We start from the raw sequence: 22015 nt of genomic DNA, 5'->3' as shown, positions 1-22015 counted from the left end.
CCCCCGCAGCGGGCCCGGTGCACAAAGGAGGCGGAGGCGAGGCGGCGGTGGTGGGAGGGCTGTTTATTGGCGAGGGTCCCTGCGGTGTGGGCGCGGGTGGCGGTCACAGTGCCGCGACGCAGTCGGTGCCCGTGTATCCCGGCAGGCGCAGAGCGAACTTGCGGCGCACGTCATCGGGCACGAACCTGCCGGCCACGAAGTGGTGGCGCCCGGAGAAGCGGCCAGCGCAGCGCTTGGGCGCCGCGAGAGACACCAGCACGTCAGGCCGCAGCCCGTCCTCCGAATCGCTGCCGGTCTCTGCGTCCCAGCCTGAGGGAGGAGGGTCCGGGGGGATTGGGAACTGGGAGGGTGGCCTGCCCTCAGCCTAGAGTCCATCCTGTCCCTGCCTCCTCTCCTCTCCCCTCCAACACTGAGCCTCTGCCCTCAGACCAGAGTCCTGCTGCCCCACCCCCCACTTCCCCTCCCCCATCAGACCCAGCCTTTTCTCTCTGGCACATGGGTCCTGGTGAGACTTGTCGCCCCCTAGAACTCTGCCTCCGCCCTCAGACAAGTCTCTCCCAGTCCTTGGAGGTGTTTCCCTCCCAATAAGACCAGAGCTTCTGCACTCAGACTTTCTGCTTCTGCTCCTATCCTACTATTCAATCGCCCTCCTCCATCTGACCCAGCCTCTGTCTTCAGTCACCCAGGCTGGAGTGCAATGGTGCAATCTCGGCTCACTGCAACCTCCGCCACACGGGTTCAAGCAATTCTCCTGTCTCAGCCTCCCGAGTAGCTGGGACTACAGGCACACGCCACCATGCCTGGCTAATTTTTGTATATTTAGTAGAGATGGAGTTTCACCATATTGGCCAGGCTGGTCTCGAACTCCTGACCTTGTGATCTGCCCACCTCGGCCTCCCAAAGTGCTAGGATTACGGGTGTGAGCCATCGCGCCCAGCCTGTTTGTTTTTAAGATACAGTCTCTCTCTATTGCCCAGGCTGGAGTGCAGTGGCACGATCTCAGCTCACAGCAACCTCTGCCTCCCGGGTTCAAGCGATTCTCCTGCCTCAGCCTCCCAAGTAGCTAGGACTACAGGCGTGCACCACTACACCCAGCAAATGTTTGTATTTTGTAGAGACTGGGTTTCGCCATGTTGGCCAGGCTGGTCTGGAACTCCTGACATCAGGGGACCCGCCCACCTTGACCTCCCAAAGTGCTGGGATTACAGGTGTGACCCCTGCACCCAGCCTCCGTCACCTCTTGAATGAGCCTCCACTTTCAGCCTAGGAGCCTTGCCTTCTCTCCTATCTCTGACTTGATTCTGGGGCCACTCACCAGAAGACACTGGATCCTCCCTCAGACTTTAATCCTTCTCTGACCCTAGCCACCACCCTCAGACTAGAGGTTCCTAACCATCCCCTCTGACGTGACAGAGCCACCCTCTCTGTCCTAGGCTGAGCCTGCAGCCTCCCTACTCAGATCAGACAGCACGCCGCCTCCCTTGGTGCCCCTGCTCTGTGGCACCTGCTGGGATGTCCCTGGGATCCCGAGAGCCAGGGGACATCCCCCAGAGTCCAGCCACCCCCACGGAGGGTCCGGCTGGCCAGCGGCTGTTTGTTCCGTCTGCCTGTCGCCTAATGGTTCCAACAGGCGTGGGGCGGCAGCCAGGGCGGGCGCGGCCTTTGCCGAGTGAGCTCACGTCTGCCCAGGCGACTGGGCCAGGGGTGGGCAGAGGGCATGTGGGCTGGGCACTGGGGTGGAGGAAAGAGGAGACCTGGGGTCACCTGGGGTGGCAGCCTCGATCTTCCCCATCAGAGGGATGGGTGTGACCCTTAGCCTCAGCCAAGTGTGGGTCCATCCAAGCTGGGGAGATTGAGGTTCGGACAGGCAGGGGCGACCAGGAGCTGGGGCACAGGGGCCTCCACCCAAGCCCCCCAGGCCCCAATGTGCCCCCCTCTGCCTGGCATGCCTGAGGGGATGTCCAGGCTCACGAGGGGGATGGACAGCAGCTTGAGCGTGGCCAGCGCGCGGGTGCAGGGGCCCCCGACCTCGCCCGGCTCCACGCCGGGGCCCAGTACGGCGTCCACCACCAGCCCATAGGCTTCGTTAATGAGCTGCACCTGGGGAAGGCAGGCAGGGTCAGGGCGGCCCAGGGCCACTGCACACCATGTCCCCCTCGCTTGCCGCCCAGCGCTGACCTCAGTGGGCAGGTAGCTCAGGAAGGGGATGTCCATCTTCTCGCACTGGGTGGTCAGGTCCCGATGCAGCAGGTCCAGCGAGCGTGTGGGGTAGAAGATGGTGGGTTCGTACTCCTGGGGGTGGGAGAAGAGGGGGTCAGACTCCCCTGACCTGGTCACCAGCACCAGACCCTGCCTGGGACAAGCACTGGGCATATTCTATAACCTGGCCCTGCGTCAATGTCCCCCTGGGAAGCTGTCAAAAGAAGGCAGTGATTTCTGCAGGGGCAGGGACTTTGGGAGGTCGAAGGGGTCCTTGCTACTTACAAACACCCGCAGGTGCCGGGCACAGACCAGCCCCACTGCCCCGTTCTGCTCCGGGCCACACACGACCAGCACCGTCCTCTGCTTCCGGGAGAGAGCGGGCAACGGGAACGCCTGGTGGTGGGGGACACAGCAAAGGCACAGGCACAGTCCAGATTCCTCCTTGCCTGGAGAGGAAACTGAGGCCCGGAGTAGGGGAAGGGATGGGGCTTGGGCCTGGAGGCAACAGGATAGGACAGGAGGTGAGGTGTTCTGGATGAGGGGTTGGGCCTCTTGGGGCCTCAGTTTCCCCACTGGAGATGCAGAGGCCCGGTCTCAGGCTCTGCCAGGTCGGTGCAGGAAAAACGTGCATCCAGCCACTGCCTGTCGCCCGGAGTGCGGTTTGTTTATTCTCCGCCTGAGTTGCAGACATTCTTCCACCTTTCTCACCGCGGGCCCACCCCCGCCCATGTTTCCAGACCTCAGCCCCTCCTGGAGGCTGTGGAGTAGGGGAGCCCAACCTTAGCCACGATGCCCTGGGGCCTCTCTGTCTCTCTCTGGCTGTCTCTGTGTCTCTCTGTATCTCTCAGACTCTCCGTGTCTCTGTCTCTCTGTGTGTCTCTGGCTCTCTGTATGTCTCTGGCTCTCTTCATGTCTCTCTCCCCACCTGTCTCTGGCTGTTTCTGTATCTCTCAGACTCTCTGTGTCTCTGTCTGTCTGTCTCTGTCTCTCTCCGTCTCTGGCTGTCTCTGTGTCTGTCTGTATCTCTCAGACTCTCTGTGTCTCTGTCTCTCTGTATGTCTCTGGCTCTCTTTGTGTCTCTCTGTCCATCTGTCTCTGGCTGTCTCTGTGTCTGTCTGTATCTCTCAGACTCTAGTGTCTCTGTCTTTCTGTATGTCTCTGGCTCTCTCTCTCCATTTGTCTCTCTCTCTGTATGTCTCTCTCTCTCCATTTGTCTCTGGCTGTCTCTGTATCTCTCTGTTATCTGTCTCTCTCCATCTGTCTCTGGCCATCTCTGTATCTCTCAGACTCTGTCTCTCCAGGCATTTTGGCCCCAGCCCTGCCCTGATTCTGCGTGGCCCCAGCCCCTTCTCTCCCAGACTCAGTTTGGCCTTTATCAAATGCGATGACAGTGCCACCGCCTGACAGGCACTCTGGGTGTCTCTTGAGCCCCAGCTGTACTTTAAGCTCCAACCACACAGACAGCAGATTACTCCCCTTTCAAGTATCCTCCCCAAAGGCTTAGCGCAGTCCTGACCTGCCATGAACATGCCTGCGATCCCAGCCACACCGGGCCCAGAGCCCAAGACCCAAGACTGGGACTGAGGGGCTTCTGGACAGACAAGGGGCTTTCAGTGCAAAAACCAGACAGTTGGCCACTGAGCGCCAGGCGAGTGGTGACTACTGGGTTTCTTTCTGGGTTTTGATTTTCCTTCTCCTTTGGGCGCCTCACCCGGGATCTATTTCATTTGGAAATACAAACATTTAAGTCCACATGAAGAAAAACATTGAGTTTTTAAAAAGTATACCGTGGTAATAAGAAGAAAAAGAGGAGGAGGGGTGAGGAGGGAGAGAATGGGGAGGAGGAGGAGGATGGGGAGGAGGTAGGGTAAGTGGGAAGGAGGAAGGAGAACAGGAGGAGGGGGAGGAGGAGGGAGAGGAAGGAGAAAGGAGAGAAGAAAGGGGCGGAAGGGGAGGAGGAGGGAGAGAGAAAGGAGGAGGAGGGTAAGAGGAGGGGGCAGGAGGAGAAGGAAGGAGGAGAAAGGCGAGGGGGATGAGGAGGGCGGGGGAGGAAGAGGAGGCAGTCACGCTAGAGCCTCGACTGTATGGGACAGTTTTCTGAGGTGTTCGCGTTTAGGGACTGACTCGTCAGTACCATTTATTATGCTGTTGCAGAGGAAACTGATGCACAGCACTGCTGGCTGCACGGTGAAGCACTCCATAGTATGATTATTGCTATCACCCTTGTGTCATCCTCCTGGCCCCTCGAGGTGTGGGGGTTTACTCCAGAGCCAGACACACCTGGGTGGCAGCTCTGCTTCCATCCCCCTCTGACCCAGGGCAGGCCCCTCACCACCTCTGAGCTTCAGTTTCCCCACCTGCAGAACAGGGTTGTTTAGGGGTGTTCAGATCGCAGGAGCAGATGTCCCTGGTGCCCAAGACCCAGGAGGTGGCAGAAGCAGGCAGGTCACATGTGCAGGAGGGGTTGCACTTCCAGGGTCGCGGCACTGTCCCTGCAATAACCTCCACCCTGGCCTTCTCTGATACCAGGGGTCTCAGGTCCCCATCTGGCCTGTACCAGCCATGAGCCTCTCTGGGCCTCAGTTTACCCATCAGGCTGGGGTAGGCCCAAGCAAAAAGGGAGTTCTTGAGGGCTGAACCACCCTGGTCACAGGAGTCATGCAGCTCAGGAGAGTTGGCCGTCTGGTTGGGGTCAGGGTTGGGGGTCAGGGGTCAGGTACCTTGGTCACAGCCACGGCACTAGCATGACCGCACAGCTCCACGAGCTGCTGCCGCCCAAAGCGATAATCCTCCAGCAGCTCCCGCTCCAGGGCGGCTGCCTCCGCGGTGCTGGGGACAGAGTGGGATGGGACACTCAGAGACACACAGAGACAGAGCCTCAGATGGAGCCAGAAATGTTCCGCCAAGCTTCTGAACCCGGTCCCAAAGCCACCCTCCCACCCCGTACCCCCGCGTAGCGTCTGCAGCCTTGAGCTGGGGATGCCCTCAGTTTCACCGTGCGACGCGCGGGTTGAATCGAGGCCTGGCGGGCCGCGGTATGGGAGCCAAAGCCCGAGGCGCGGGCGCCCTCTGGTGGCAGAAGATGCGCTGGCCGCGCGTTGGTTCTACTGCTCCAAAGCGTGGGACACGGAAACGGACCTAGACGTCCCCAGCTCCCAAGGCGGAGGGAACCAAGAAAGGGGAATGGAGCATGAAGGACTTCGATGGGGGCAATGGGCTGATTTCAGGCAGTGGGAGCCACTGAACAAGCTTCAGGACGCTGAAAGGGGTGGACAGCACTGGGGGCATCTGGGGTCCATGGGTTTTTAAGGCTGCAGTGTTTGATGGCACACTCAGCGGGGTGGCCTTGGGGCCTGGGGCTATGAGACCCTTTGGTGACCGATTTTCAGGGGCAGTGACATAATTAGATTATTTGTGGCCAGGCCGGGCGCGGTGCCTCACATCCGTAATCCCAGCACTTCAGAAGGATGAGGCGGGTGGATCACTTGAGGTCAGGAGTTCCAGACCAGCCTGCCCAACATGGTGAAACCCTGTTTCTACTAAAAATACAAAAAATTAGCCAGGCATGGTGGTGGGTGCCTGCAGTACCAGCTACTCAGGAGGCTAAGGCTTGAACCTGGAGAATCGCTGGAACCCGGGTGGCAGAGGTTGCAGTGAGCCGAGATCGTGCCACTGCACTCCAGCCCGGGTGACAGAGTGAGGCTCCATCTCCAAAAAAAAAAAAAAAAAAAAAAAAAAGGTTATTTGTTGCCAGAAAATGTGGCTACTTAGCTGGAGGTGAAGCTCTGCCATCCACTTCACTGAGTGACTGGGGTCCGTCTCCACCTCTCGGAGCAAAACTGAATATTCGGGTGACCTACACAATTGGTCAGACTAGGCTGGGCGTGGTGGTGGACACCTGTAATCCCAGTGACCCAGGAGGCTGAGGCAGGAGGATCACTTCAATCTGGGAGGTGGAAGCTGCAGTGAGCTATGATCACGCCACTGCACTCTAGCCTGGGCGACAGAACAAGACCTTGTCTCTAAGATAATAATAAAAAACACAAACATAAATAAAAAGAGCCAGGCCTAGAAAAGTTGGAAAAACAACTAATGATTCAGAGAAGCCGAGTGGCTTGCCCAGGATCATGCAGGAAGCAAGTCGGGAAACTGCGTCTTTCCCCCTTGGTGTCTCCAGAGCCACAGGACATGAACAAAGACATAGAGCCAGACCTACAGATGGTGGATGTTTTGGGGTGATGAATCCTGAGACTCTTTCCTTCAACTCTCTGAGTGGGAGATGTCTGCCCTCTGGCCAATTTTGCAGCATGATAAGGCCGGGTAGGCAGAGTGCAGGAGAAGGAGGACTGCTATGGGATGGGAGTCAGCGAGGGCTTCCTGGAGGAGGAAGCCTGGCACATCGTGGCAGGTAATGCAGGGGCAAGAATAGCAAAAGCCAAGGCCCTGGGGTGGGGAGGAGCCTAGTATGTTCAAGGGGCAGAAGGGAGGCTGAAGCAGAGTGATCAAGGGGACAGGGCAGGCAGAGCCTCAAATCCCAGACTGAGGAACATGGTGAAGAGGACACTTCGGGGGTCCACACATAAAGAGGGAGACAGAGACTCAGGGCAGGAAAGTCACATGCCCTGGGACACCCCAGTAAACAGAGCCAAATTCAAACCTCAGCCTGTCTGCAGCTGACATAGGATGAAGTTGAAGGACGGGGTGAGGAAAAGGAGCTCATGGTGAAGTCAGACAGAGTCCCCCCGGGGCAGGCCAGCGCAGCTCCCAGGAAAGCACATAGGAGAAGGTGCGTTTGCATTTGGGGTGAGGAATCTGGCAGGCTGGGAACATGGCTCATTCCTCCACCTCCATCTTGTGACAGCTCTGACTGCTGCCCCCGCAGGAGGGTGCAGGGAGGAAGTGGAGGGCGGGAGGGCGATGCATTCCTCTTCTTCTGTCCCAAAGCTTTGGCCTCTAGCAGCCACTTGGAACATTCTCTTCCTGCCTAACTGGTCATTAGAATAATGGGGGCTCTGTGGGCAGAGGGTCGTCCAGGTTAGGAACCTGGGGGTGGGGCACAGCAGCAGCTGTGGGGTGGGGGTGGGAGGCTGCGTGGGAATTGGAGCCTGGTGAAGGAGGGTGGCAGGCAGGGCAGGTCCCTTCTGCTGTTGTGGGATTCTGGGGGTGTTCAGTGGTGCCTTCTGCTATCCCGAATCTCGGCCCCCAGATGAGAGAAGCTTCAAGGCCCCAAGGATTTCCCTGTCAGACCCAGGAGGCCTGAAGTGGCCTGGGTCCAAAGGGAACTGGGCCTGACACTCGCCAAATGCTTCCAAGAGGGGGCTTTCTGGGAGGTGAAACCTCAGGCCAGGGTGGCCATGCCACACTCACCCTGCTCTCAGTCCTACCTGCTTCTCTCCACCTCACACCTCTGCCCACCAGACCACCACGGGGGATCACCTGGCCGCGCACAGCAGCCTCCTGCCCCCCAAACTCAACATGAGCCTGGGGGGCTTTGAAAACTTGAACACCAGATTGCATCACCGGGTCCCAAACCTGCTGATGGCTCCCGAGGGCTCTGGGAACATTCAAACTCCAAACTCCTCACCATGCCTAAGAGGCCCTTCTGTGCCTCCAGCCTCGTCAGCCAGTTCCCCACTACGTTCTGGCTCCTACCCACCCCTGAGAGCCCCCTCACTCCCCTCACTTAGCATTTGAGGCCCCCCTCACCTCACCCCTTCACCCCGAGGTGAAGTCACAGCTCCTAGAACACTCTTCCCTAGACTGAGTCTGGACATCGGCTGAGGGGACACGTGCCCTGCTAGGTGGGCAGTGGGCAGGAGCTGTTGGACGCATCTGGTTCACAGTGAGGTCAACAGCCTTGCCTGGGGTCCCATGTCACAAAGGCTGAGAAGGATGAGGTGAGAGTCACAGTCACGGCGCCAGTTCTAGATCCCAAACTCACCAACCTCTGGCAAACAGGCCCTGCGTTCCAAATCTGCTCTAGCCATGACTGCCTTCCCCAGGCCTGTTTCCTCCTCTGGACAAGGGAGGTGGTAGCATTTGAGCTAAGCTCAGCTCTTCCCATGTCGGCAAGTGGGGGCTGCAGTTCCAAGGCCCTGGGAGAGATGGAGAGTGGGGGTGGGCCACGGTTGGGGTTCGGTGGGGGAGCGACCAGCGCTGCTGATGAATCATTCATGAGGGGCGGGCTGCCCCGGAGGCAGTTTCCCCAGCAACGCAGCTTAGTGTCTCCAGCAAGATGCCAGGAGGCTCTCGGATTCCCGGGATTCCCAAGCCCGTCTTGGCCATATCCCTGCCTCCGGTTCCCCACCGTGGTCATGCCTCTGCCGTTGAACCTCCATCCCGGCTGTGCCCGTCTCCAGTCCCCGGACCCCATTCTGTCCCAGCTATGACCCTGCCTCCGGTCCTACAGGCTGCTCCTGGCCCCATGGGAGCCATGCCCGTCTCCAGCGTCCCTCTCCCCAGCTGACCTGAGGAAATGCCGCTCTTCAGGCGCCTCCGACGGGTCTGGGCCGGCTGCGCTGCTCATGGCCGAGGTGAGCCCGGGCGCCGGGCGCTGCCGCCACCGCCACCGCCTTTTAAGCGCATCCGTGGAGGGAGGGGGCGCCCCCTCTTCTCCTCCCTCCCGCCCACCCTGCATGCCCGCCAATCAGGAAGCGCCGCGAAGGCGCTGCGCGTCACCATTGGTCGGTGGACTCAGACGGACTTCACCCTTTCGTGCCAGGAGCCCACAGCAGAAGCACCTGGCCAATCTTGGTTGCCTCCCCCGACTTACTTTCCCTGCAGATATCCCCGTGTCTCTGAGCTTCCCTCTCAGGGAGCGAGGAGCCCCTCCGCAGACAAATACCCTCGCCATGCCTACAATTGGCAGGGCTGCACAAGGTATGGTGGCTCACGCCTGTAATCCTGTAATCGCAGTGACACGGGAGGCTGAGGCGGGAGGATCACTTGCATCCGGGAGGTCAAGCCTCCCCCCACTCTCCACACCTCCGTGGAGAAGGTCTGACCCAAAGCTGACCCAGGGGCCCCCAGCCTGGAGAGGTAAGTGGGCTGCTGACAGGCATGGTTTCAAAAGGGAGGCAGGAGAGTCCAGGTATATCAGAGGCAGAGAGGAGGCCGCCAGTGGATCCAGGGGCAGCCCCTAGGTGTGTTTTGAGGTCACCCTGTGCATATCTGCTGCGTCCCCATGCTACATGTGATCCGGTGGTGCCTAGCTGGGCCCTCTCCCCCTTCTCTCCCCCAGTCCCCAGGAAAACAGGCAGGCCAGGTCTGCAGAGCATTTATTCCGTCCCAGTGGGGAGGGGCAGGGATCCAGGTGGCCGGAGGGCACAGGGCCTACATGTACCACATGAAGCCGTGGCTGGCATGGAGAGCCTCCTCTGTGGTGCGCAGCCCGTACAGCTCCCCGATCAAGGGGGGCACCCAGCGGGTTGTGTGGAACACAGACTCCCCCACCTGTGGGGACAGTGGGGTATGGGTAGAGGCACAGCCACCCATATACAGCCTGCTAGGACCCATCCCCCAGGACCAGTGGCCCCTGTGCATGGCAGGCGCTACAGCCTTCCCTTGTGGGACCTGGCACCCACCACCCCCTTGGTCCTGGGGTTTCTATAGAAAGCTGTGGGAGCTCCCCAACCCCAGGCCCTGTCTCTGCCGTGGCTGGCACCTCTGCCCTCCCAGCCGGGACCCACCTTCCAGTCGGGCACGTCCTTCATGATGATGGCCTCCTCCTCCAGGTTCTCCCGAAGCATCTGCAAGGTCCTGTGGGGATGGGGCCGATGGTGGGGGTGGGGCCTCAGTGCCCTGAGGGGCCCCTGCCTAGGGCCCCTGGTAGCACCCCTTCAAGCCTCCCTCCGACCCTGTCTCCTTTTCCCCCAGCCAACTCCTAGCTTTTCTCTTGCCCCAACCCCAGTGCTGCCTCCTCCTCCAGGAAGCCTTCCGATTCGCCCCCTTGGGTCTCCACTAAGTCTCCACGCCTGAGGATGCAGCTGACGGCACAGGGTGATGGCCCCCACGTGCATTCTGGCCACCTTCGGGGATGCAGGTCAGGCCCTGCAGCCTGGGGCCTTCCGGCCAGTGACCTCCCGACCTTGGCCCCTGCGGTGCTACCTCCGGTCGGTTTCTGCCTGTAACAGTGGCAACAGCGCGATGCGAGCCTCGAAGTCCTCGATTTGTAGGCGCCTGTGAAAGCCCGAAACCCACACTCAGGTCAGACCAGGCTGGGTCGGGGGAGCACAGGCAGCACAGACCTCAGGGGCCAGGGTGCTGCTGGGGGAAGAGGCGGAGGGGGGCGGGGAGGCAGGCAGGGCGAGGGTCGCGGGAAGGGCAAGGGCCGTGGGCAGAGCCCACCAGGAGCCTGAGAGGAGGGCGGGTGCAGGCAGCTGCACGGGTGACTGCCCACAAGACTGTTGGCTTTCTACTTTCTTTTCAATTAAAAACTTTTTTTATCCTAAAAATAACTCTGCCTGATGATCGCGACGAAGAGGGGGTGACTTCATCACGGGGCTCTGGGCCTCACAAAACCACGTCCCCTTCATCTCAAAATAATCACAGTGTGTGAGGCTGGGGCAGGCGGGGCCACAATCTTTCCTTTCTTCTCCCTGCTTTCTGGCAGTTTCCAAGTTCCCTGCAATGACCCCCATCTCCCAGTCCTGCCTGGCCTGCGCTGGGATGGGGGGAGGGGTGGGGAAGGAGTGCCCAGCCTGTGACACAGGGAGAGGGGGGCGCCTGGCCCTAGTTCATCTGGCCCTGTGTGTCCACTGCCTGGTGTGGTCTGGTTTGAGCCTGGTCACCTCTGACAAAATCCTGCTTAGAGGGCCCGAGGCAGGCCCCCCACTCATATCCTGTCCTAACCTGGATCCACGGGTCCCAACCCTCCTCACTAGACACATTTTTTGGGGTGGCGAGGACAGGGTTTCCCTCTGTTGCCCAGGCTGGTCTTGAACTCCTGGGCTCAAGCAATGCTCCCACCTTGGCCTCCCAAAGTGCTGGGATTGCAGACATGGAGACATCTCGAGGACAGAGCCTAGAAGTGGAAGTGCTGGGTCTGGATCTGCACTTTCTGGGGCCTGGGATTGCACGGCCAAGTCCAAGGGGCCCGTTCACCCCTCGCCAGCACGGACAACAGCGGAATGCTACAGGACCCCGACAACTGGCCGGGGGGTGGGGGGACTTTCAGACAACGCCCACCAGGGGCCCTACCTGCGCTCACGGTTCCACTTCATTATGCTCCAGTGCCCGTAGATCAGGGTTCCAATCCCTATGGCCAGCATGCTGTAGCCTGTGAAGAGAGGCGCTGCTCAGCGGGCCAGCCCGCCCCCAGACACCCTCCTCCACAGCTCCAGGCGCTGCCCACTCTGCAATCAGGGGACACTGGCGGCTTCTCAGGAGTGAGGCTGCTTGGACTGTGACACCTCTGCCCCCATGCCAGGGGTTTTCTGAAAGGTACAAGCCAGGCAGCAACCTCAGGAGGCCTGAGGGTCTAGATGGTGGTTGCTAGGGGGGCCCCAGCTCCATCGTGTTCTAGAAGGCTGTTTGGACCCTGGGCGGCAGGCTGGCCCTGAAGTGGGAGGGCGGTTCTGACAGTGTCCATGGTGGCTCCCAGCCACCTGGGCCACAGTTCCGCGTGCTGCCCTGCGGGGGCTGCACACAGCTGCCAGGGACAGGCAGTGCCCTGTGGGGGCTGCCCAGCCAGCCCCCGGACTCTAGGGGTGGCCGTGCTACCTCTTGGCTCTGCAGGGTGAAGCCCCCTGCCCTGCACCCCAGGAAGGACCTAGGCCATCATGAATATTTACTGAGCACCAGTGGGGCCTTGCTCTAATCCTGACTGACAGGCTGGGGGCCCACTGGGATCTTCAGAGAGGCCTGGGCTGTCTGGGATCTGGCTCCCAGGCTCACCCTGCACCCTCCAGATCCTTCCAGCCCCAGTCTCTTCTCTGGACAGGCTTTGCGCTTGGTGGGATGAATGAAAAGCTCAGGCAGGCCGGGCTCCAGTGAACACCCAGGAAATGACCAGCAGGTGGAAGGCAAGGCCATCTCCAGGCCTCCAGGGCACTGGGCCCTGCCCTATGCCTGCTGGGGCTACTCTGTGCCTGCCGGGCCCTGCTCTGCACCTGTCATGCTCTTCTGCCTTCAGCTCTGCTCCAGCATGGAGCTCACGGGGGCACCTCTGCTAGACCCGGAGATAAATGAGAAACTGGCTCAAATTTGTACCTGGTTATTTAACCTGTTAGAAGCCCAAGTCAGGGCTAAGACATTTCCATACTACAGGTAATGAGTGTGTGCTGGGTCCGGGCTCAGAGGCACATCTCTGGAGAGGCCCAGGGTGCTCAGGGCCAGCTCCCAGCTCTCAGCCTCCTGTCTAGCACATGGGAGGTTTCATCAGCTGCCTTGTTCATTTTTTTTTTCCTTTTTTGGTTTTTGGTTTTGAGACAAGGTCTCACTCTGCTACCCAGGCTGGAGTGCAGGGGCGCAATCATGGCTCAATGCAGCCTCCAACTCCTGGGTTCAAGTGATCTTCCCACTTTAGCCTCCCGAGTAACTGGGACCCCAGGTATGTGCCATGTCCAGTTAACTCATTTTTGTACAGATGGGGTCTTGCTATATTGCCCAGGCTGGTCATATCTCGTTCTTTTCTTTTTTTTAATTTATTTATTTTTGAGACGGAATCTCACTCTGTTGCCCTGGCTGGGGTGCAGTGGCAAGATCTTGGCTCACTGCAACCTCTGCCTCCTGGGTTCAAGCGATTCTTCCACCTCAGCCTCCGGAGTAGCTGGGACTACAGGCGCCCACCACCACGCCTGGCTAATTTTTGTATTTTTAGTAGAGACAGGGTTTCACCATATTAGCCAGGCTGGTCACGAACTCCTGACCTCATGATCCACCTGCAAGTGCTGGCATTACAGGCGTGAGCCACCGTGCCCGGCCATATCTCATTATTTTCAACGGCTACAGAGAACCCAGGGGACAGACTTGGGCTGCCCTCAGCCTTCTGGTGCAGAAAATGGGCCCTTGGGGAGAACCTGCACCCTCACACCCGCGCACTCATACGCAGGCCCATCTGTAAGATAAATTCCAAAGAAGAAATAAATTCCAAAACTTATCCCACAGCTGTGTGTACAAGACAGCGTGGCACTGGCATAGAACAGAGATGTATGAGATGACAGAAACAATGCAGGGCCTCTTGTATTTGCATGCAGCCTGCACAGGGCTCTTCCTCCTCGCCAACCACAGGGGGGCCAAGGCCCCAGGCCTCAGAGTCTGTGTCTTAGGAACTGCTAGTCTGGTGGGGAACATGGTGAGGGGCACGCACAAAAGGGTGTGTGGACCATTCTTTTTGTTTTTGGTTTTGGAGACCGGGCCTCTCTCTGTTGTCCAGGCTGGAGTGCAGTGGTGGGATCAAATTTTTTCACCTGGGCGCAGCGGCTCACGCTTGTAATCCCAGCATTTTGGGAGGCTGAGGTGAGAGGATCACTTGACTAGGAGTTTGCAACTAGCCTGTGCAACACAGTGAAACATTTACAAAATACGTATTTTATTTTATTTTTTGAGACAAAGTCTCGCTCTGTAGCCCAGGCTAAAGTGCAGTGGTGCGATCTCAGCCCACTGCAACCTCCGCCTCCCAGGTTCAAGTGATTTTCCTGCCTCAGCTTCCTGAATAGCTGGAATTACAGGCGCACGCCACTGTGCCCAGCTAAATTTTTGTATTTTTTAGTAGAGACGGGGTTTCACCATGTTGGCCAGGCTGGTCTGGAACTCTCAACCTCAGGTAAATCCATCTTCCTCGGCCTCCCAAAGTGCTAGGATTACAGGCATGAGCCACCATGCCCGGCCCAAATTACATATTTTTAAATTAGCTAGATGTGGTGGCACGTATCTGTGGTCCCACCTACTTGGGTGGCTGAAGCGGGAGTATCACTTAAGCCCAAGAAGTCAAGGTTGCAGTGGGCTGAGATGGCACCACTGTACTCCAGCCTAGGTGACAGAGAAAACTTTGTTTCAAAAAACAAAACCAAAAACAAAAACAACAACAACAAAAAATATATTTTTCATAGAAACAGGGTCTTGCTATGTTGCCCAGGCTGGTCTTGAACTCCTGGCCTCAAGCAATCCTCCCACCTCAGCCTCCCAGAGTGTTGGGACTACCAGTATGAGCCACTGAGCCCGGCCTTGGCCATTCTTAAGAGAAGACCAAAATAAATAAAAACCCATCCTGTGTTCAAGAATTGGAGCACTTAGCATTGTGCAGATGGCAACGCTGTGCAAACTGATACAGATTTGAAACACAATCCCCATCAGAATCCCAACCATTTCTTTTCCTGTTGCAGAAACTGACAAGCAGGTTGGGAAATTCATATGGAAATGCAAGGGACCAGAATAGCCAAAACAATTTTGAAAAAGAACAAAGTTGAAAGACTCACACTTCAGTATTTCAAAACTTATCCCACAGCTGTGTGTACAAGACAGTGTGGCACTGGCATAGGACAGAGATGTTCATCAATGGAACAGAACTGAGAGTCCAGAAATAAACCCTCACATTTATGGTCAATTGATTTTGGACAAAGGTGCCAAGATAATTCAATGGGAGAGAAAACAGTCTTTTCAACAAATGGGATAACCAGACAGCCACATGCTAAAGAATGAGGATGCATTCCTTCTTTATACCATCCACAAAAATTAACTCAAAAGGATCAAAGACCTGCCGGGCACAGTGGCTCACGCCTGTAATTATAGCACTTTGGGAGGCCGAGGCAGGCGGATCACGAGGTCAGGAGATCGAGACCATCCTGGCTAACACGGTGAAACCCTGTCTCTACCAAAAATACAAAAAATTAGCCGGGCGTGGTGGCTGGCACTTGTAGTCCCCGCTACTCAGGAGGCTGAGGCAGGAGAATGGCGTGAACCTGGGAGGCGGAGCTTGCAGTGAGCCTAGATCGCGCCACTGCACTCCAGCCTGTGCGACAGAGCGAGGCTCCATCTCAAAAAAAAAAAAAAAAAAAGGATCAAAGACCTAAGCGTAAGAGCTGAAACTATAATACTCTTAGAAGAAAATGTAAGTCACTCTCTGTGACCTCAAACTAGGTTTCTTAGATATGACACCAGAAGCACAAGTGACAAAAGGAAAAATACAGAAATTGGACTTCATTGAAATTATTATTATACATGTATTTTTGAGATGGAGTCTCACTCTGTGGCCCAGGCTGAAGTGCAGTGGCACAATCTCAGCTCACTGCAAGCTCCGCCTCCCGGGTTCACGCCATTCTCCTGCCTCAGCCTCCTGAGTAGCTGGGACTACAGGTGCCCGCCACCGCGCCCGGCTAATTTTTGTATTTTTAGTAGAGATGGAGTTTTGCCATATTGGCCAGGCTGGTCTCAAACTCCTGACCTCAAGTGATCCGCCTGCCTCTGCCCCCCAAAGTGCTGGAATTACAGGCATGAGCCACCGTGCCCAGCCCGGACTTTACTGAAATTAAAAACTTTTGTGCTGTAAATGAAACTATCAATTAGCTGAGAAGACAACATATGTATACACAATCTTACAACTCAATAATTCAATAATTTAAAAAATCCTACTAAGCCGGGCGCAGTGGCTCACACCTGTAATCCCAGCACTTTGGGAGGCCGAGGCGGGCGGATCAGGAGGTCAGGAGATCGAGACGATCCTGGCTAACACAGTGAAACCCCGTCTCTACTAAAAATGCAAAAAATTAGCCGGGCGCAGTGGCAGGTGCCTGAAGTCCCAGCTACTCGGGAAGCTGAGGCAGGAGAATGGCGTGAACCCGGGAGGCGGAGCTTGCAGTGAGCCGAGATCGTGCCACTACACTCCAGCCCGGGCGACAGAGCAAGACTCCATCTCAAAAAAACAAACAAACAAACAAACAAAAAACCCTACTAAAAATATATAAAGGATTTGAATACACGTTTCTCACAGACAGACATACAAATGGCCAATAAACACATGCAAAGGTGGTGGTTCACTCCTAGAATCTCGGCACTTTGAGAGGCTGAGGCGGGAGGACAGCTTGAGCCCAGGAGTTCCACACCAGCCTGGGAAACACTGAGGCCCCATCTCTTGAAAAAAATAATAAAAAATAAAAATAATAAAACACATGAGAAAATGTTCGACATCATCAGCCAGCAGTGATATGCAAATCAACGATCAATGCCCAGAAAACTGAGCAAAAAAAGACCCAAAAAGAATTTTTAAAAACTCCACCATAACGAAATACCGCTTCACATGCGCTAGGATGGTGGCTATGATCAAAAAAATGGAAAATAATCAGTGTTGTTGAGACGTGGAGAAATTGGGACTCTCATACATTGCAGGTGGAAGCACAAAATGGTGCAGCCAATTTGGAAAACAATTTGGCAGTTCCTCAAAATGTTAAACACGAAGTTACCATATGATCCAGTGGTTTGTCTCTTAGGGGAAAGTTCACAAGGGAAAAATGAAAATCTACATCCATACAAACACCTGTACAGCATGAATCTTCATGGCAGCCATACTCACATTATTCACAGCAGCCAAAGAGTAGGTGGATGACCCAAGTGCCCATCAAAAAATGAAAACACAACACTTGGTGCTGGATATTAATTTGCCAGAAACAAAAGGCCACACGGTCTATGACTCTACTGATAGGAAATGGCCAGAACAGGCAAATCCACAGAGAAGGAAGCAGATTAGTGTTTGCCAGGGGTGGGATGATTGCTAATAGGGAAGACGGGGTTTCTTTTGGGTAATGAAAGTGGTCTAAATTCTGATCATGGCAATGGCCATACAACTTTGTGAATATACTAAAAAATCAATAAATTGGACACACTTCACTATATTATTATTATTATTTTTGAGATGGAGTCTTACTCTGTTGCCCAGGCTGGAGTGCAGAGGCAAGATCTTGGCTCACTGCAACCTCCGCCTTCCAGGTTCAAGCGATTCTCCTGCTTGAGCCTCCCAAGTAGCTGGGATTACAGGTGTGCACCACCATACCCGACTAACTTTTGTATTTTTAGTAGAGACAGGGTTTTGCCATGTTGGCCAGGTTGGTCTCCAACTCCTGAGCTCAGGTGATCCATCCGCTTTGTCCTCAAAGGGCTGAGATTACAGGCATGAGCCACCGCTCACAGCCATTAAATTGGACAGACTTTAAATGAGTGAGTTGTGTGGTATGGTATTGGAACCTCAATAAATATATTAAAGACACAAGATGAAAAGGAAAGGGCTGCCTGCTAGGCTCAGGAGGGAGTGGGGACAGGAGAACTGGGTGTGGGAGATAGTGGAGGAGGTGGGGTGGAAGTCACTTCAGAAGCGGCATGGATTAAAAGGGGCCTGAGCCAGCCGGGCGCAGTGGCTCATGCCTGTAATCCCAGCACTTTGGGAGGCTGAGGTAGGTGGATCATGAGGTCAGGAGATCGAGACCATCCTTGCAGTGAGCTGAGATCGCGCCACTGCACTCCAGCCTGAGTGACAGAACAAGACTCTGTCTCAAAAAAAAAAAAAAAAGAGAACAAAAAGCAGCCTGAGCCAGCCCATCATGTCCTGGGACGCTGGCAGTGAGTGAATGGCTGACCCAGGCAGACAGAAGGGAGTGGGTGCCAGGCTTGGGGCCACCAGGCCTTGGACAGTAGCACAGAAGTAGGTCTGGTGGGAAGGCCACTGTGGACCATGGCTCAGGAGAGGCAGGAGAGGAGGACAGAGGGAGAGGAGGCAGGGCCTGTGTATTTGCTCTTTTTCTGCAGAGCAGGCTTCTTCTCAGAGAGGTCCTCCTGGCACATCCTGGCTTAAGTGGGCCCAGGTTATCCCAGGCCTCACCAACAACTAGAAATCCTGGCATGATGTGTTGTATCTCTTCAGCTCAGCTGTGAGCGCTTGGGGACAGGGCCCGGAACCATGTGCTCACTAAACAATGAAAGCAGGGCCATAAACAAAGAGCACACCAGCATAGGGGTATCCTCCTCACTCCTCCACCGGGAAAGGCTGGGGTGGGTGTGTATGTGCTGTAACAAAAGTCCACACCATTAGGAGACACAACCCCAGGCAGTGGTATTTAGGGCACTGTCTGGCACAGGGGGGGCCACTGCTCTGTGGTGAACTGGGAGAGGACCAGGGTATTTATACAAAAATGAGATGCTGGAAGCAGGGAGCTCAGGGAGCCTCCAGGCCTGAGGTCCTTCTGTGGCCTGGTCTGGCTGCAGGTCACACAGGTGCACATTTGGAAACAGACCTTGTGCTGCACACCTGAAGGGGTGGGGTAGCCCAGGTTACACCTGAGAAGAATGAGACTCGGCCAGGCGTGGTGGCTCATGCCTGTAATACCAGCACTTTGGGCGGCTGAGACAGGGGGACCACCTGAGGTCAGGAGTTCGAGACCAGCCTGGCCTACATGGTGAAACCCTGTCGCTACTAAAAATACAAAAAAAAATTAGGCCAGGCCCAGTGGCTCACACCTGTAATCCCACCACTTTGGGAGACCAAGGCGGGCAGATCATCTGAGGTCAGGAGTTTGAGACCAGCCTGACCAATATGGAGAAACCCCATCTCTACTAAAAATACAAAAAATTAGCTGTGCATGGTGGCACATGCCTGTAATCCTAGCTATTCGGGAGGCTGAGACAGGAGAATCGCTTAAACCTGGGAGGCAGAGGTTGCGGTGAGCCAAGATTGCACCATTGCACTCTAGCCTGGGCAATAAAAGTGAAAACTCCATCTCAAAAAAAAAAAAAAAAAAAAATTCGCAGGGCATGGTGGCGCGCACCTGTAATCCCAGATACTAGGGAGGCCGAGGGAGGAGAATCGCTTGAACCTGGGAGGCACAGGTTGCAGTGAGCCGAGATCACGCCACTGCACTCCAGCCTGGGTGACAGAGCAAGACCTGGTCTAAAAAAACACACACACACACACACACACACACAAAACAACAACCAAAAAACAAACAACGCCAGGCGTGGTGGGTCGTGCCTGCACTATGAGCACTTTGGGAGGCCGAGGTGGGTGGATCACCTGAGGTCAGGAGTTCGAGACCAGTCTGACCAATATGGTGAAACCCCATCTCTACTAAAAATACAAAAATTAGCCGGGTGTGGTGGCATCCAACTGTAGTCCCAGCTACTCGGGAGGCTGAGACAGGAGAATTGCTTGAACCCAGGAGGTGGAGGTTGCAGTGAGCCAAGATCGGGCCACTGCACTCTAGCCTGGGTGACAGAATGAGACTCTGTCTCAAAAAATAAAAAAGAAAGAAAGAAAAGAAAAAAGAAAAATGAGGAAATAGAATGCATTATATTCCTCCAATGTGTTCTGGGACAGCACTCATGGGCCAGATCTAGCCTGAAGCCTCTTTTTTTTTTTTTTTAATTTTTGGTAGAGGTGGGGGTCTCACTATGTTGCCCAGGCTGGTCACAAACTCCTGGGCTCAAGCCATCCTCCCGCTTCAGCCTCCCAAAGTGTGGGGATTACAGGCATGAGCCACCTGGCTCACAGGCAATCTGTTTTTGTAGAGCCCCCAGGCTAAGAACACTTTCCATTTGTAAATGGTTGTCTCAGTAACTGAAACTTTCTGGCCAGCCAAACCCAAAATACTTGTCATCTGTCCCTTTTATAGAAAAAGTCTGCCAATCTCAGTTCTGGGATACAAGAACAACAAGAGGAGGTTGGCCGCGGTGGCTCATGCCTGTAATTCCAGCACTTTGGGAGGCTGAGGCTGGAGGATCACTTGAGCCCAGGAGTTTGAGACCAGCCTGGTCAACATAGCTGCACCCTGTCTCTACAAAAAGTAGAAATAAAAAATAAAAAAACCAAGAAGGGGCTGGGGAGGACTTTTCACCTCACACTGATTTTTCTACTGTCTGAATTATTACGTTTTTAATTACCATGCTCATTTTTGTGTGTGTGTTAAAATTGAGGAATAATGTGCATAACATGTAATTTAAATGTAAAGTTTGATTTGTTAAGAGACACGCATTCTGCCGAGCACGGTAGCTCATGCTGATAGTCCCATCACTTTGGGAAGCCGAGGTGGGTGGATCACTTGAGCCCAGGACTTCAAGACCAGCCTGGGCAAGATGGCGAGATCCCATCTCTATAGAAAATACAGAAAGCTGGGCGCATGCTTGTAATCCCAGCTACTCAGGAGGCTGGGGTGGGAGGATGGCTTGAGCCCAGGAGGCGGAGGTTGCCAAGAGATCACTCCAGCCCAGGCAACAGAACCATACCCTGTCTTAAAAAAAAAAAAAGAAATGTATGTATTCACTCTTAGATTACGTTTAAAAGTTTCTATTTGTCTGTTAACCTGGGGACTGAGTATGGGCGCCTTTTAAGTTCTCTTTTTCAATTTTCTGTGCTGAGCCCGATAACAAAATTTAACGTGTTAAACATTTGAAAACTTTACGCCGGGCATGGTGGCTCACGCCTGTAATCCCAGCACTTTGGGAGGCCGAGGTGGGCGGATCATCCGAGGTTGGGAGTTCGAGACCACCCTGACCAACATGGAGAAACCCCGTCTCTACTAAAAACACAAAGTTAGCCAGGCGTTGTGGCACATGCCTGTAATCCCAGCTACTCAGGAGGCTGAGGCAAGAGAATCGCTTGAACCCAGGAGGCGGAGGTTGCGGTGAGCCGAGATGGCGCCATTGCACTCCAGCCTGGGCAACAAGAGCAAAACTCCGTCTCAAAAAAAAAAAAAAATTGAAAATTTTAAGAATATGGATTCCTGGGACACCATGCAGGCGGTGGCTGCCAGCAGGGAACCACTGCATAGAACATCTTGTAAATTCCCTCCAGGTTCCGGGTTGCGGCCTCAGCCTTGCCTTGGGGAGCCGCGGCCTTCTTTGGGCCTCAGTTTCCCCATCTTAGAAATCCAAGGGTGGCTGAGGGCCAGAGCACAGGCTATGACTCAGTTTAACCCACTGTAAAACGTAAATAACTAGAGGGACCGATTTCCTGGGCTGTTACGAGAAGGAAGAGGAGCTGGGAAAGCGCTCAACAAACTGCAGCACTTAGCGTTATTACAGAAGCTATGACGGATCCCCGGACTCCGCCTCCGGTCACACCGCCGGGAAAACTGAGGCCCGCCTGTGTCCCCGGAACCCCGCCCCCGAGCCCCGAGTGCCCAGACTCTGAGACCCCGGCGCAGAGTGATACTGACCCGACAGTCCTCGACGCGGCAAGTTCCGTTTGTAGTCGATGGGCCCATAGCCCCCCGGCGGAGGCATGTCCTGCTTCACCTTTGACGCCGCCATGCTCGCAGTATGCCACACTTCCGGTCCCGGGCGGAAGTGACTTACTGCCACCGCCATGATGAGTGTGGCGGAAGCACTTGAGATGGTGCGCTGGAGCGCTAGGAAGCCCCGGACAGTAGTGTAACTATCCGACCGCGCGGGAAAGCTCTGGCGGCGGACCCTGGGTAGGAATGCGCTGCCGGGCTGCAGCTGAGGGGTCTTTACTCCTCTTTTGCCCAGACAGGGCGTGACTCGCCTTGGTTCTTGCATTAAAGGCCCTCGCGTTCACCTTGCCTCTGGGGTGTTGCGCAGGCCAGTCAGAAACTCCGAGCGCTCAAAGGAGCCAGGTGCCCCAGTTAAGGCCCCTTTTCCCGTTTTCGCCCCGTCTAGGGACTCTACGCGAAGCCCAGGGCTTCACGTAGTCACGGGCTGGGTACATGATGTTGGGGGGCAGCTGCTGCTCGAAGTCGGACTCACCCCAATCCCCGGAACGGATTCTGCTCCCTGGTGGTGGTGGGTATCCCTTGCTAGTGGCCTCTCATCGGAAACTGACCATTCAGGATGATTATGAGTCACAAAGCAGGGAGGCTCGGGTGGCCCCGGGGCG

At 55.6% G+C, this 22015-nt stretch overlaps 1 protein-coding gene across 3 annotated transcripts; it reads right to left on the bottom strand.

Moving 5' to 3' along the window:
- Nucleotides 1-46: 46 nt before the first annotated feature.
- On the bottom strand, nucleotides 47-21678 carry YJEFN3 (YjeF N-terminal domain containing 3). Of its 3 annotated transcripts, none has more exons than XM_008970977.4 (7): nucleotides 8670-9100; nucleotides 8148-8297; nucleotides 4923-5031; nucleotides 2485-2595; nucleotides 2179-2292; nucleotides 1950-2100; nucleotides 47-309 (listed from the first exon to the last, which is right to left on the bottom strand). In XM_008970977.4, exons 1-7 carry the CDS (start codon nucleotides 8837-8839, stop codon nucleotides 104-106), a joined length of 1011 nt encoding a protein of 336 aa, XP_008969225.2. In that variant the 5' UTR covers nucleotides 8840-9100; the 3' UTR covers nucleotides 47-103. The 3 variants fall into 3 exon arrangements, with proteins under 3 accessions (XP_008969225.2, XP_008969227.1, XP_054960055.1); XM_055104080.3 differs by lacking the exons at nucleotides 47-309; nucleotides 1950-2100; nucleotides 2179-2292; nucleotides 2485-2595; nucleotides 8670-9100 and adding exons at nucleotides 9545-9654; nucleotides 9891-9960; nucleotides 10309-10380; nucleotides 11401-11479; nucleotides 21336-21678 and having other exon boundaries at nucleotides 4927-5031; nucleotides 8144-8297; XM_008970979.4 differs by lacking the exon at nucleotides 8148-8297 and having other exon boundaries at nucleotides 8670-8824.
- Nucleotides 21679-22015: the final 337 nt, after the last annotated feature.

Source organism: Pan paniscus, chromosome 20 (assembly GCF_029289425.2).
Source record: "Pan paniscus chromosome 20, NHGRI_mPanPan1-v2.0_pri, whole genome shotgun sequence".
NCBI classification, from domain to species: Eukaryota; Metazoa; Chordata; class Mammalia; order Primates; family Hominidae; genus Pan; species Pan paniscus.
This window is presented reverse-complemented; position numbering and strand designations above follow the sequence as displayed.

Bases quoted from the DNA above. Each gene is read 5' to 3' on its own strand.
- YJEFN3 (XM_008970977.4), bottom strand. From the start codon at position 8,839: ATGCAGGGTGGGCGGGAGGGAGGAGAAGAGGGGGCGCCCCCTCCCTCC. The intron at 8,298-8,669 runs GTCAGCTGGGGA...CATCTCTCCCAG, and splicing joins GAAGAGCGGCATTTCCTCAG to GGCCTTGGAACTGCAGCCCC. The intron at 2,101-2,178 runs GTCAGCGCTGGG...TGCCTTCCCCAG, and splicing joins TGAGCTACCTGCCCACTGAG to GTGCAGCTCATTAACGAAGC.